The 14227-nt window shown below is 47.0% G+C and overlaps 5 protein-coding genes across 5 annotated transcripts; 3 read left to right on the top strand and 2 right to left on the bottom strand.

Annotated features, from left to right (window-relative positions):
• Positions 1 to 635: 635 nt before the first annotated feature.
• Positions 636 to 1096, top strand: C8R40DRAFT_1074242 (uncharacterized protein; the record flags this gene model as incomplete). Its single annotated transcript, XM_046226684.1, has 2 exons — positions 636 to 704; positions 764 to 1096. The coding sequence occupies 2 exons, from the start codon at positions 636 to 638 to the stop codon at positions 1094 to 1096; spliced, it is 402 nt and encodes a 133-aa protein (XP_046080268.1).
• Positions 1097 to 1508: 412 nt separating this feature from the next.
• Positions 1509 to 2177, bottom strand: C8R40DRAFT_1131609 (uncharacterized protein). The gene is made up of 3 exons (XM_046229214.1): positions 1980 to 2177; positions 1776 to 1922; positions 1509 to 1699 (listed from the first exon to the last, which is right to left on the bottom strand). The coding sequence occupies exons 1-3, from the start codon at positions 1997 to 1999 to the stop codon at positions 1516 to 1518; spliced, it is 351 nt and encodes a 116-aa protein (XP_046080269.1). The 5' UTR covers positions 2000 to 2177; the 3' UTR covers positions 1509 to 1515.
• Positions 2178 to 2264: 87 nt separating this feature from the next.
• C8R40DRAFT_752278 (uncharacterized protein) lies at positions 2265 to 3078 on the top strand. The gene is made up of 2 exons (XM_046236111.1): positions 2265 to 2871; positions 2922 to 3078. Exon 1 carries the CDS (start codon positions 2357 to 2359, stop codon positions 2645 to 2647), a length of 291 nt encoding a protein of 96 aa, XP_046080270.1. The 5' UTR covers positions 2265 to 2356; the 3' UTR covers positions 2648 to 2871; positions 2922 to 3078.
• Positions 3079 to 5034: 1956 nt separating this feature from the next.
• C8R40DRAFT_1163663 (uncharacterized protein) lies at positions 5035 to 6681 on the bottom strand (the record flags this gene model as incomplete). The annotated part of the gene is made up of 5 exons (XM_046230392.1): positions 5035 to 5099; positions 5176 to 5317; positions 5369 to 5435; positions 5490 to 5800; positions 6670 to 6681. 5 exons carry the CDS (start codon positions 6679 to 6681, stop codon positions 5035 to 5037), a joined length of 597 nt encoding a protein of 198 aa, XP_046080271.1.
• Positions 6682 to 9751: 3070 nt separating this feature from the next.
• On the top strand, positions 9752 to 14166 carry C8R40DRAFT_1241192 (uncharacterized protein; the record flags this gene model as incomplete). Its single annotated transcript, XM_046233541.1, has 10 exons — positions 9752 to 10374; positions 10427 to 10443; positions 10566 to 10946; positions 11008 to 11074; positions 11130 to 11249; positions 11303 to 11408; positions 11460 to 11549; positions 11605 to 12032; positions 12090 to 13732; positions 13772 to 14166. Exons 1-10 carry the CDS (start codon positions 10238 to 10240, stop codon positions 14164 to 14166), a joined length of 3384 nt encoding a protein of 1127 aa, XP_046080272.1. The 5' UTR covers positions 9752 to 10237.
• Positions 14167 to 14227: the final 61 nt, after the last annotated feature.

The following is a 14227-nucleotide window of genomic DNA, read 5'->3' on the forward strand; positions in this document are numbered from 1 at the left end:
ATCCTGCGAGATCCTCGTTTTACAGTAACGTTTGAACTCTGTCGTTGTACTGCCGCATGGTCTCGCGGGCCAGATTTCACGAGAGGGAAGAAATTAAAGGTCGGAACCGTCGGGCGCCTGTAATTACGCCTGATGGCGCTTATAAGTTTCAGGCTCCTTCTGAAGCGTTCATGATCATATCGCTATGAAGTTCTTGCGGTGTTAGATCTTGGGCCAAGTTGTTTGATTTAACTTCCTTCCTTCCCTTCCCTTCCTTTCTTTCTCCTCCTTTCTTTCCCCCCCCCCCTTTCTTTCTCCTTCCAAGACCGGAAAGAGTGACCCGGTCAGGAACACAGGTTCCATAAGGCAACACAGCTTTGGTTCGCGAAGACGCGTACGAATAGCCTCTGGGCATAAATCGCTCTTGTTGTATATATAAAACATACACCACTTCCGAGCTCACTCGGAAACCCCGAAGATTTGCTGGTCAAATTCGTTCAATAAGATCCTCTGCACCTCCCCCTACCTCCCCTCTCCGCTCGAAAAGATCGCTTATATATAGATAACGTTGGATCTTTCTTTCGTTCCACGCTTCCAATTCGCTTCCTCACATTCAAACACCCCAGCAAACCAAGAGAGAAGAAAGAGAATAAACGATGTACCTCAATCCCGTGTTCCTCAGCCTTTGGCTCTTGGCTTCGATGATACATGCTATCCCTATAAACGTAAGTACCATGTTGAATGCCTCCTTGATTTCCCCACTCAAGATACCAATTTCTTTAAGTCAACACACACCATCCTAAATACCATCTCCTCCCATATCTCTTCTTTCAAAGAATATGCCTGGCCTCAACCAATCATCCACATTCACTTCCTCCCTGGTGCCTCCGGCGAACCCTACTACGAACCCTACCCCAATACCGTCCAACCCGCAGGTCTCGTGCCCCGAATCCGCCAAGTAATGGCGATGCATTTCCAATTTGTCGATTCATCTTGGCAATTTCGATTCCGGAATGGGTATAATGGGAGTGAGGAACTAACGGGATTTACGGTGAATTTTACGGGTCCAGTAAATGAAAACTGCATGGAAGGGCGTTGGTGTACCATGGCTATATGAAACTTCGGGTTGGGTGCTACTACGTATAATGAATAGCAATTTGTATACTTGTGCCCTTAAGCTTGGATTAATTGAGTTTTACGCTTTAAATAAGTAAGACTCAGCCAGCGCTCAGCGTCACTGATTTTTTGGAACCAGTCATAAGTCAGTCCAATCCGCTATTGGTCCAGACTTCAATCTAATCAAGTTGAAGCTACTGTATAATATCTGGAAGATGAAAGAAAGCATGTTAAATTGGCAGCACATTTCCATTTCCCCATCGATCAACATTCATCGTACACCATTTCTTAAGACACCGCTCATCGACATTACCGATCCTCTTAAATTTGATCGTAAAAACGCCATTCGAGTCTTGCCGCCACACCGCACTCCCATTAAACCCATTTTCGAAAACCGTCTTCCAAGTTTGATCAAAAAAGTCATAATTCTCTGCAAATGCGGTACGGAGCCAGGTTCGGACTACTGGGGGTTCTATTGTGGATTTTGATACAGGAAGACGCTTTCCCGGTGGTTGGGTCTATGAATCTGATATTGACTGATTTTTTAGAGATGGCCCGTGATTGGATGGCGGCAGTACTGCTGTTGGTCGTCTGACTAGACATACTTACCGTCGTGTGAAAGACAAGAAGGAAAGTGGTTGTGAGCGCCAGGATTCCACGATGGTATTCGGACGACGTACATGACGCTGAAAGTGAGGATACCACAAACAGAGAAGGAAACAGAATAACCTTGTTGAAGTCCAGCGATAGGTCCAAGTAACACAACATTCATAACAGACAAAAAGATCAGGTTAAAAAAAGCACTTGAGGCCAAGCTCCTTTTACGCCTAAGAGAGAATTTTGCTAAGGAGCCTCGAGTCTCGACACTCGAGCCACTTACACACGATTTAATTTTAGAAAACATCCTCGCAGACTAAGTTTTACGTCGGCAGCTCAAGTCCATCATGCTGTTATGGATATGGTGAAAGGCATCGTACCCGTTTGAAAGAGCAACATCTATCGAAAATAAGAAAACCAGAAACAAAATCCAGAAGAAAACAAATGTAAAGACGAGAAGGCGTCGGGACTTAACGGGACCCGGGACTCTGCCGGGACTTCACTCTGAAACTGAATCAAACATGTGATTTATACAGTCGTTGCCGACCCCCGGCATAAAATTAACCACCGACCGGTACGCAGTCATCCCGAGTTTTTCCCTTCTTTATTTTGCCCTACAACAATTTTTCGTTCCTTACTACTCGGTTTCTTCCCATCCTTCACCATGGTCCTCGGTCCCACTGCTCGCATGCTCCTCCCTTATTTGAATTTTACCATTGCCACTTCTGCGCTTGCCTTTCAAACAACTGTACTATATCCATGGCACCACGAGCTCGACACTGCTTTTCATACGCTGAGGGCCGAGCAACTCCAAGTTTTGAAGGAGTTTCATGAAGTGAAATTGGGAAGAATCGAAGAACTCGAGCGGAGGCTGGAATTAGCTTTGAGTGCGACAAAGAACGCTTCGGGAATTACGGGAAACCAGGTGAGATGGCTCAGATGTCGTCCGGGTTAAGCTCAATGGGGTTCTTAACAGAAACTCTCCTCAAATGTTGCCCTTGCGTTTAACGAACTTACTTGAATGTCTCCTTCTCATTTCGCATTCCGCCCCTTTTTCATCTGTGATAATTGCTAATTATTGGGCGTATCGTTGACCTTCAAATACCTAGAACAAGCCAGATGGAAGGCGAAGTTCCTAGACGCTTGACGGTCATCATCGATATTCTGAAGGACATTGCAGTGAGTTGAGTCTCTAGAACATCATGTCCCGGTCTTAATTGAATTTACAGGCAGCGGTCTACGTAGACGATAGATCATAGATCATAGACGGGACTCGCCAGCATCGAATATTACATACACCCTATTGTCGATATTCACATTAATATTCATTCGATTCTACGCAGTATCACTCATGCAAACTACATCGAAGCTAAGTTCATGACCCAGCTCTACGCATGGGTCCTGTATGATCCATTTACACTAATGCTGAACCCCAGCGTATGAGTATGGGTTGCTAGGGTGCGTTTTTTGGCTTTGCCCTGCGAGCATGCGCGGGTCTTTGAAAACTTGTGAGCCCAGTACCACCCCAGATTCAAACCTGTCGAAACCATTGCCTCTAAACCTTTCGGGAGGATGCATGTATTCCCCTGATCATTGTAGCTGCCGATGGTCGATGTGATTAGGTTTTATCCTTCTCCTCATGATAACACGAGATACTTATCTGGAAATAGGAATACATAGGACCACGCTCCTCAATACGAACAATATATATCTTCTTTCTAGACGTAAACACCAACGCGACATTGGGTCTGCTGTTATTCCTCCACGTCGTTCCACCATAGAATCAAATTCGCACCGAGCCGCGAAATGTGCACCCAAACGAGTATCCGAGTAATCAGCACAATTACCGGCATACTATCATGTTCACCCGGTTACAACGAAGATCATCATCACATCAAGTCAACCAACACCTTCCTGGATTTCAGAAGCACAGGCAAGCACCGACCTCGAGCATGGGGTGAATCTGATGGTAACGCCTTATCGCCAATGGTGAGAATGCGGCAGGTGAAGAAGACAATGAATCATTTTGGTCAAAGGCTGCGAATCTGGAGGTTAGGTGGTGCGTCTGGGGGTCCTCTTCGATACATGGTGTCTCACCTTTCCACAGACCCTCTTTCCGCCACCTAATACATTCGGCTATGCACCAGCCGGTTATCAATGGTTCAGAAAGCTCAGACGTATGGTCGGCTTGTTCGCTCGTTGTTCGCCTGGCTTCCTCCGTCCCATTCTACTCGGTCCTGCCCAAAAGCAATATGGACGAATGGCACCCGCACATAGATCAAGTCGCAGCATTGTTCTCCTCAACAAACCCCATGACTGGAAAATAACACCGATTCACTCTAGTGGAGTTAGTTCTCTGTAGCATCCAGACCGTCCTTCAACCAAATAGTCCATGTTGCTTCAATATGCTATGTTCGTAGGCTTGTCCAAACTGTCCCCTAAGACAGAGCGCGTATTGTGGAAGTGACGCTACTTGGTATTCTGGGCGCTTTACGGCGAAATTCCTCTACAAGTTTTCAATAAAACGGCTACATTGGCATCATTTTATCCAAATTTTAGTCGGCCACCTTTCAGACTTTTGGAACTTGTATCAAAGCCGTTCTAAGCCACTGAGATGGATCTGCGAGATTCTCAGCTACAATTGACGTTGGCATTGTACCTCTGACTTCCGGGTTCATCCATCCTCTATTCAGAAATACTTGGACGCAGGGTGCTCTTCTCCGGTAATTGACCTTGTCTCCGAATCTGGGGTGTTAGGTATTGAAGGGGTTTTAAGAGGTTCGGGAATTAATGATCAATTTCATCGAAGAAGCCATTCATTCTATTGAGGTATATATGTTTGCGCGCTTTAAGCATCATTGACTTACTACTGATCCTTGTTATTCTCAGATTTCATGCTTGACGATCTCAAGGAGTTTATCACTGTGTGGATGTAAGATCGCGTCATATTTGCGAAGAGTTCCGTCAAAAATGACAGTGGAGGGAGAAAAATGTCGTGGATATGCGCAAGGTGCTGAATTTAAGACGAAATACGCTGTTCTCAGGTGGAAAATGAAAAATATAAATACCATCAATGCCAGTAACTCGTTCCCTGCTGGTGTCCGCGATTCAGAAATACCACACTATGAAAATCTCGGGAAAATCTATTGGATGATACACACGTCCCCGCCGTTTTGGCCTTAAGGCTCCTCCCCATCGATCTACGAAGTAAACGACGAAACACCGCCAAAGTATATTAATTTACGGGATCGACAAGTGGGCTCGATACTTCTAAAGTCTATTCTGTGTCGTCAACTACTGGACCATGCCGTGTAAAGTCTCCTTTTCTTCCCCAATTGCAATTCATATAAGCCTATCAATCACTGCTTTGGTAGCTCTTCTGCGTCTTTCTACCAAGATATAGCTCACTAGAAGTCGGAAATATTGGTGAATATTTTATCTTTCAGAAGACATCATCATGCATCGTCATGTATTATGACTTACCAAGCAATCTGTCTAGAAAACCGATAGCTTGCGGCTGCACATCCCAGGATGCATGACGCGACATGAGAAGTACCATGAAATAGCGTTTGTGAGGCTCGTACACAACGGAAGGGGATTTTACTTCGTCGCCTACGCGTACAAGCTGGCTTTTCGTCAGACAAGACAAACTCGGAATAATGGAGCTTTATAGTACCTGCAGTCTACGATTGTGCGTTTTCCAACGCCATTCCAGGCCTTGCGGATCAATGAAGGTGCCTCCTCTAGTGCGGGGAATCGCTCAATGAGCACTGTCGAATTCGAGCAGTGGAACTTACATCTTGTCTGAAGTTGGCTTAAGAAAGTCAATGTCCGACATCCACTGCCCTAATTCTTCTCCCGGGGCCACACTATTCAAAAACCGCACTCTAAACCTCCCATTTTGCCACTTATTCCCACTGACTTGCTCGATCTCCGCGATGAGCCGTAGAGCTTGCGTGTCTGGGTCGAGGATATTGATCTTCGTCAACTTTGGATGCCAGTATCTGGTGACAACTTCATAGTAGAGCGAATCATCTTTCGTGGCAAGGGTCGTGTTGCGCACGCTGTTTGCAGTGAAGTATAGCTTTTGCTCCTGTTCAGCAGTAGCCTGGGATGACTGAGAGGGAGGGTATGCCCAGTTCGGTGCGCGAGACATGTGTGATGTCGATGGTCACAAATTGGGTCAAACACTGGCTGGGGTCGTAGAGGAAGCAAGAACAGAGATTCGGAATATAGCTTTGCCTTCAGCCATTTATTGGTGCACCTTGACTCAGGCCGTGGTGTTCTTTGTGGGATCACTCGGATGATTCTGAGAGAGCGGAAGAGGCTTTCACTATTGACCGGAGGTACCGAGTGGCATTCCCGAAAAAAATAACAGTATTTTCGACGTTCGCTGACCCGGTATACGACAGGTATAGGACATGTATATGAACCACGCGTGGACATTTACCATATGCAGGAACTCGGTCACCTTAGGTGCTATTCCGGTTATTCGGTAAATGGGCAGTGATATTGTACCCTGACTCTTCTTATCTCTTTTACTTCTTGTGCCCTTGTTAAAGATTGGATCCTCAGGATTAGCTCTTGAGATCAGTGGGGGTTTTCGGACCCGGTACTTCTTTTGTGAAGTATGCAAGGTTCCCCCCTACAACATAGAGTAGTGAACGCGGCGGCATCAATTGCCAGCTCACCTTTTCATTCCCCAGGGACGATGGTGCATGCGGTGCATTAGGGATGATCCCTGCAACCCGCATATAATGCGTGGAGTGAGCCGTACTGAAGCAGTCATTACTTCCCTTTACTCCACATATCATCAAGACGAATTTGCACTCGGTCGACTGTAGCTGGTAGCCTGGCATCTCCGACCAATAGCGTTAGTTTCTTCTCCTTGGTAACGTTCGCGGATATTTTTTTCTTCGCATTCATAGGTGGACCCACTATCTTGGTCAAGATTCTTCACAAAGTCTCAAGTTACACGATCAACGGCATGCTGCTGTTGCTTGGTATTGGTTCTACTGGCTGTCCTCGATGTCGGGTCGTGGGTTTACTGTGACCTGATATTCGGATGCGACTCAGTCCTCCTATTGGCTGCAACACACGACCAGTTATCAGTTCCGTATTTTTTTTACTATGCACCCATCCTCGACGACAAATTCGCGCCGGTCTCTGTCCATTGTCGTGTCAAGTTATCTGTACTGCTGGGTATGCCTCAGGAAATGAGGAAAGCACGTAGACGAGATTAGTGATCCAACTGATTGCTTTTCGGCCAAAGAGAGAACCTTCTCCACTTGGGATGGTCGGGAGAGATGGGAAAACGATCTTAGAAGTCCGTGTTTTAATATGCCTCCGACTTTTAGATAATACAACGAATTCTTTAGCCCTTCACCGACTTCATATCAATACAATACGGTCAAAGCATACAGGCTGAATGTAAATGCACTAGAAGTCCTTTCCAATGATAGGAACGCCTTAATGGCAGCAAGACTGTGGCAATTGTTTTTGAGCCCTTTTGAGGCTTCAGCCACCATTGAAAGGTTCAGGTATAGGTTCAAACAGCTAGATGCGTTGATCCTGTGGCCTGTCAACTTGGAGTCAGCTTGAACGCGGAAGAGTTGAACTGCCTAACCTCTGCTGCTAAAATTCCGCTCGCGGAATTCGCTACCGATTCAGCGAGGGTTTTGGTTTACCTTTTGCGTTATCCCCGTCTAATTCACTGACATTATAATCGTGGCTCATTATCGCACTACAAAGCTTGGCAAGTTCCCCAGCAGACTTCATGACAAGGCGGAGATAACTTGGAGATTTTATCACCGTCAAAGTCCAGCGGAGAAAACATAAGGTGTTGAATTGGATTTGACTGAGTTTGGTCAGTCAGAATAGTACAGCGTGAATGCTTCTCTCTCTTAAAGTGATAGCTTGTGGAATCAATCGGGATGTGCAAAGGGAAAGAGCGGGAGAGCTTGATGAATGACATGCGGGTGACCAGATCTGCCGCAGTAAGTAAAGAAATGTTTAGCGTATGTCGTGGACATAACATGTGGTAGCGGAACTGATAGGAATACGAAGTACGAGATATATACACCGTACAGACCCTTCCACTATGGGCGCTCGATTATCGGGAAGAAGGATTGCCTGTATCGTCCTCGTCCCGAATTATCCCAGTTGGTTTTTGGTGCACGGCAGGCAACGAGATCAGCTAACATCGGGATATGACATGTATCGAAAGTTGGTCCCGCCGTACGGTAGAACTGGTGGTCTCCGAGCCTGAGATACGTGGTCAGCGAATACGGGATGAGTAAACGGGGTTTGACCACAAAAAACCGAGAAAAGTTTCATAGATCCGAGCCGAACCTTCGTCTTTTTTTTCGGGCGACCCGACTTTCGAGAGCGTAAGAATTTGGAGACATGCAGTCGGATGTCTTCTCAGTAACTCGGTAATCAAATTGACTCAAGGATCATCGATAATTGGCCGTTCAGACCAATTCGACCATTCGATCTTGCCATAGATGAGCGAAGATATGACCCATTGGGGGTGGTCTGGGTGTGGTGTCCGTAGTGGGTGGTGTCCTGTGGTATCGATGGGTGCGAAATGGAGTGGCGCTTCTCCTTGGGGATAGGAAAGAAGATCGAGTCAGGATCCGGAGTGCAGTCTAAGTAAACTGACAACCTACATGAGCTTATAACATACTCTCTTCCCGTATGTTTCCTCATATCTTGCGATGATCAACTAACGTCCTTTAAACATTTCATTCAGACATATGCAAGAGAAAAACGTTGGCACTCATCTAGCTATAGGCTTGAAGTTTCACCAACGATCGGTTCCAAGTGTGGCGAGATGCGAATAGTAATCACAAGGTAAGATGGTGGCTGATTGCGAGTGCGAAGTAGGGTGACTTGCTTCTTATTTAGTCGTGCGCGATTCTGAGAATTCAATTAATGAGATCGGAATGAATGTCCACGCGAAATGTGAGAACGCGGTAGTGGTTTCCCAAATCCTGACTTTGGCTTGAAATCTTCTGGAGACGAGGAAGGGAATTTTGCCTTGAGGAGAGAAGTAGTCAACGTCTTTGCTAACCGTAGGCGTAGAATCATGGACGTTTAATTGTTGCCGGTGTTGGTCGTAGTTGCATTGTCGAAGGCAGATTGAATGTCCAATGTTCTGGGTCATATATGCCGACCTAAATCAGAATCCGATATAGTGCAGATCGACGAACAGATACTTGCAGAAACTGAGATAGATAATATCGAAAGATAGATGATAGTGATTGGACGTGAGCTAAGAACGATCTGCTTCCAGATTATCATTGGTCAATGGCTATGGGAGTTTCGTCGGAGGAAATGGATTCGTTTGGTAGGGCATTGAGATAAATTAGAGGCTTTCGAAGAGGAAAGATGGAAACCGCCATGTACATGTACAGTGATTTACTACAGCAACTAGCGAAGACGTCGTTGAAAGACGAGTACGGAGCGCGAAGGGAGGTGATTATCAGCGATCTGCTGTTAAAATAGAATTCCAAGTAGAACAAGGGGGCAATGTCTTGCAGTGCACGGGATTCGAAAATCTTCGATGAATGAGCACAGGGTCCAAGCATTGACTCCGGATGACAGCCTATTGATCCCGGGAAGCATGAATCATGTATCTGCAAATGATTTCTGAATGAATCAAGGGAATGGAAAGCGTGTAGTATGTCTGGCACTGTGGCACAACGGCACGACCAGAACACGAGTTTCTGAACCTAGTTTGAGCTATGAAAAATAGATGCGGGCCGTCGATTGACTATCCGAAAAAGGAACCCAAAGGAGATGAGGCGTTAAGTAGCAGGGGTGAACGTGAGCCTATCCTCCTATGACCGACTTGGGAATTCCCGTGGGTCACAGAACGTTTTTCCTTGGGGAAAGTTCTGATTCTGTCTGGAAAGCTGTTTCCGAGGAAATATCCCTGACTTTACGCAGGCAGGGTCTGTTAGACGGCGCCGGTATGAGTTAGGCAGTGTCATCGCAAAGGACTAGCAGTGACGCTGAGTAGGAAATAAAATGAACAAAAAAATGAATCAGTGTTCATGTGGCAAAGCAGTGAGGAAACTTTTTTAATGAAGAGGCAGCTGAAGGCAGTGAGCACCAAGGCGGCGCGGCGCTTGTACCAAATGGAGATGAAAGCCGACATTAGCGCCCGTAGCCGTATGTAGAACACGAGGTACAGTCTGATTCGGGGTGACGCTTGCGGCGTTTCCGAATTACGGGTTGCTTTATAACCCCCACCTCAATTCGCGACATCCTTTCTGACTTTAAACTGCAATTTGTGGCTCAGCCCCCCATTGCCCCACAATCATCTACTACAATTTCCCTACCATTCCTCTCCTCATATTTCAATACTGCCCCTCCTCCAGACGGCCGCCTGGATTATAGCAGTTTCCCTGCGAATTATACTGGGCAAACTGACTTGGGGAATTACTGGGTAAACAACAAATACTGCGAAACTCCGCCCTAGTCCACAGAACAGGACAGAATATACCATATTTTCCACAATCACCCCGAGTTACACAGTATGGACACTATTCGTTCGCTAGTACAACCGCTCGTTGGGCCGTCTACTGCTTCCTCTGCAGGAATGATAGATGGTATGAAGCTTGTTGTTCTTGGAGGAACTGTCGCAACTGCGAGAAAAATGGGCAGTAGAGCTTGGTTAGTTTGGCTTACGCGTATACTTGAACCTCAGTGCTAACTTACAATATAGGAATCACTTTGTGAACTGTGAGCATCATTCATAATACGTTGCAGCTGCCTATCCGGCGTCGCAACTGCGCACCGCAGCTTCCCTGCTTTCTACATGCCTTTGTCGTGCAATCCATATTACTGACTGAACTATCAATTAGCATTCTTCTTGACGGCACACTTCTCCGAAGATGATTATCCATACGATTGGCTCATGCTCTGGCTATCTCGGCGACCTGAATGGCAACGGTCACGCGAATTTGAGACCACGACACGCCTGGCAACGCCACTCTCCGGTGGCTCAAATTCGTCTTCCAGTAGAACAGCCGACAACTCTTTTGGGGACGAGGACTACAGAGAGTGGTGGGCAGAAGATCCAGCTGAAGAGCAACCACAAGTGTATAGTTATGATGGTGACGACGTGCCTGGTAAAGTCAAGACGCGGGTAGTGTTTCAGCCAACATTCGACACTACACATACGATTTATTACAGAGGGCACTGGTTAAGAGTGAGGAGATGGAGGAAAGGTGATAATATGGGCAGTAAGCCCAAATCTCTCTGTTTCTATAGTATTGAGTCTAACAAAGTAATTCTTTTTTCCAGATAATGGAGGCTGGGGAGGCAGTTATGGATATAGCTCTGGCGGAGGAGGAGAGATGTTGAGTGTTAGGTATTTTCGTGTTCCCGAATCTCTGATTTCTGTGTTAATCAAAGCATCTTCGTAGTGTTGTTGCTAGATCCAACACCATTCTCAAGCAACTCGTATTGCAAGCTAAGCGTGAATATGAAGCAGAAGCTATCCATCGCATTCAAATTTACTTTGCCGATTCTCATGGAGGCTGGAGGTTGTTTTCTTTCCCATCTATCTGACACCGGTAACTCAATATTGGTCTCATAGGTGGACAGATTCCCGTCACAAGCGCCCCATGAGCAGTATTGTCCTAAATCCTGGTTACAAAGAAATGCTTTTAAGCGACACTAAGGATTTTTTGAACAGCGAGAAGGTATACCTAAACTCCTAACAACTCTGTCTTATCTTATTTTTTTCCTGGTAGTGGTATGCAGATCGTGGTATCCCATTTCGTAGAGGTTACCTTTTGCATGGTGTACCTGGCTCAGGGAAGTCTTCTCTTATACACGCCATCGTAAGAGTTCTCTCTGTATGTTGATCACAATCATCGACTTACTTCCCAATCATAGGCTGGGGAACTCATGCTTGATATATACGCCTTGTCGCTTTCTGCTGCCTGGATCAACGATGCAACACTCACTACCCTCATGGGTCGCGTTCCCGCGCGTTGTATTGTTCTCCTTGAAGACCTTGACGCTGCGTTTACCCGAAGTACCGGACGCCGTTCCAAGAAGGATAAGAAGCGCAAGGACAAGAAGGACAAGAAAGATAAGAAGTCGAAGGACAAGTCGAAGTCTGACTCCAATAATAACGGCTCTGGCACCACCACCGGGATAAATTCTGGGTCATCTTCGAGGAGGCGCAGAACTGGTACTTCCGGGATCAACGGAGGCGCGAACACTACTGACGCTCTGAGCGAAGTGAACACCCTCAGTTTGAGTGGTTTGCTAAACGCCCTTGATGGAGTCGCTGCGGCAGAAGGAAGATTGCTTTTTGCGTAAGTGCTTTTTCGTCTACTAAAGGCTTCTTGTTTAATGGGTGTTCCCCCTATTAGGACGACGAATCATCTGGACCATCTTGACCCTGCCCTTTCGCGTCCTGGACGAATGGATGTCTGGATTGACTTTAAGAATGCCAGTAAATGGCAGGCAGAAGCTCTTTTCAGAAACTTCTTTCCAAGTTGCGAGGAGGATTCGAGCTCTGGGGATCAGGAAAAGAAGGCTTCCAGAGCATCAACGCCGACGCCCGTGTCACCCTCGTCGTCATTGCCTTCCCTTAGGTCTTCGTTCTCATCTCCATCTCCATCTTATCGCCAGTCCCGTGCTAGCTCGACAAGCCCTGCAGAACCAACCGACGACGGTACCATCACTCTAGATCCTGGCTCACTTCCTCCATCCGCTCCAGAGCTTTCTGCCGAAGAAGAAGCCGAATTTGCTGCGATGGGTCTTGTCCTACCTGATGTTCCCCGCTCTGCTTCAACGCCAGAGGGTGACGTCGAAAACCTCGGCGCAGAAGGATCGGGACAGAGTTCGAGACCGAGTACAGCATCATCTGGCGTTGGATCTTGGGTTGGAATGCCTACAGGGCTATCGTCTTCAATGGCCAATTCTCCCAAGGTGACTGAGGTGTCGACTCGACATACCGCAGCGTCAAATGGGACTTGGAGTCCATCTCCCAGTCTTTCCTCGTTGAGCTCCATTGGATCTGCTGTCTGGAGTATGCCAACGTTCATGAGTTCTACTGCAAGTCTCGTCACAGGTGCGGTCGGAGCAGTAACTGGATCTTCACCCCGTTCCCCCGCAGCATCGTCTCCATCATTGCCTCGAGCCACTTCCTCCACCTCGCCTCAACGTCAACCTCAGTCTAAGACGCCACGGCAACACACGCATTCCCCTGCTCCTCTTTCTCCATCAGTCTTGTCCAAGCTGGCGCAAGAATTTGCGCAGAAAGTTCCGGACGAAGAATTCAGTGTGGCTGCGCTGCAAGGGTATTTGTTGCGGAATAAGAGTCGACCTGAGGAAGCTGTCAAGGGAGTCGAAGCGTGGGTAGAAGAAGAAAGACGCAATAAGGAGAAGCAGAAGGGCGGAAAAGGCAAAGGCAAGGGTTCTGAGGAAGAACGGAAGAAGAGAAGAGAGCAGAGAAAGGAGAGAAGGGAGAAGAAGAAGAAAGGTAGCGCGCAAAGTAATCCAGTATCTGCTGCTGTTTCTGTTAATACGAACCAGCCTTCTGATCCACCGAGTGCTCCTCCCACCGACTCTATGATCCTCATGCCGCTCGCTCAATCTGATCCAGTATCTGCACCTCCTGTGGTCCTTTCGCCGACTATAATGGCCCAGCCCCTTCCCGTCATTCCTATTCAGAAAGCAGTCCCACCTGAATCTGAAGCGAGCACGAAGAAGATTAAGTCAAAGAGCAAGTCGAAGTCACGGAAGAGCAAATCCGCTAGCAAATCCGATGATAATGACGGCTCGGATAGTGATTCTTCCTCTTCTTCGAGCACCGACAGCGAGTCTAGCTCTAATTCTGACTCTGACAGTGACTCGAGCAGCGATTCTAGTAGCGATGATGACGATGAGAACACCGATCCTCGTCCTCGACAGAGCACGACTTCTATGGCGAGGTCTCCACCATCGCCTCCTATACCGTCATACGACTGGTCTGTCGAACCCGCAGCTTGGGAAGCCACCCCTGCAAATGGTGGCTGGGGGAAAGGCTGGTGACTTACCACGGTTCTAGGTCGGATTGAGAACGCTGAGAGAAGGGAAGAAATCATCAAGGACCAGAGTATGTTGACTCCATCACATAACGAAAGTGTGGCTATGGACGCAAATTCACAAGATGGAGACGAAGAAACACGATGTTCCAATTGGAAATCTCCTGGTGAGATTTCCGACCTCATATCTACGGAGGATAAACCACCTCTCGTAGATGGTCATTCAGAGTATGAGTTACTCTCGCCGAACGCTATTGATAGAAGTCAGGTTAGAAACCTTGCCTCATTTACTTCCTCTGCATATGCCTTACAAATGATGCTGCAAGCACATATATATGCTGTCGCGGTCTACTCTTGTCTACTTCATCTTTATGCTTCGATTTTATTGTGGTTCTCTGGTTCAGATCGATTTTCTTGACCTAGTTGAACACAGATAATGCCCTTATGTGCTTCTTCTCTTCTTGGGTATTGTTGGTAAC

Source organism: Lentinula edodes, assembly GCF_021015755.1.
Source record: "Lentinula edodes strain Le(Bin) 0899 ss11 chromosome Unknown C8R40scaffold_58, whole genome shotgun sequence".
NCBI lineage: Eukaryota > Fungi > Basidiomycota > Agaricomycetes > Agaricales > Omphalotaceae > Lentinula > Lentinula edodes.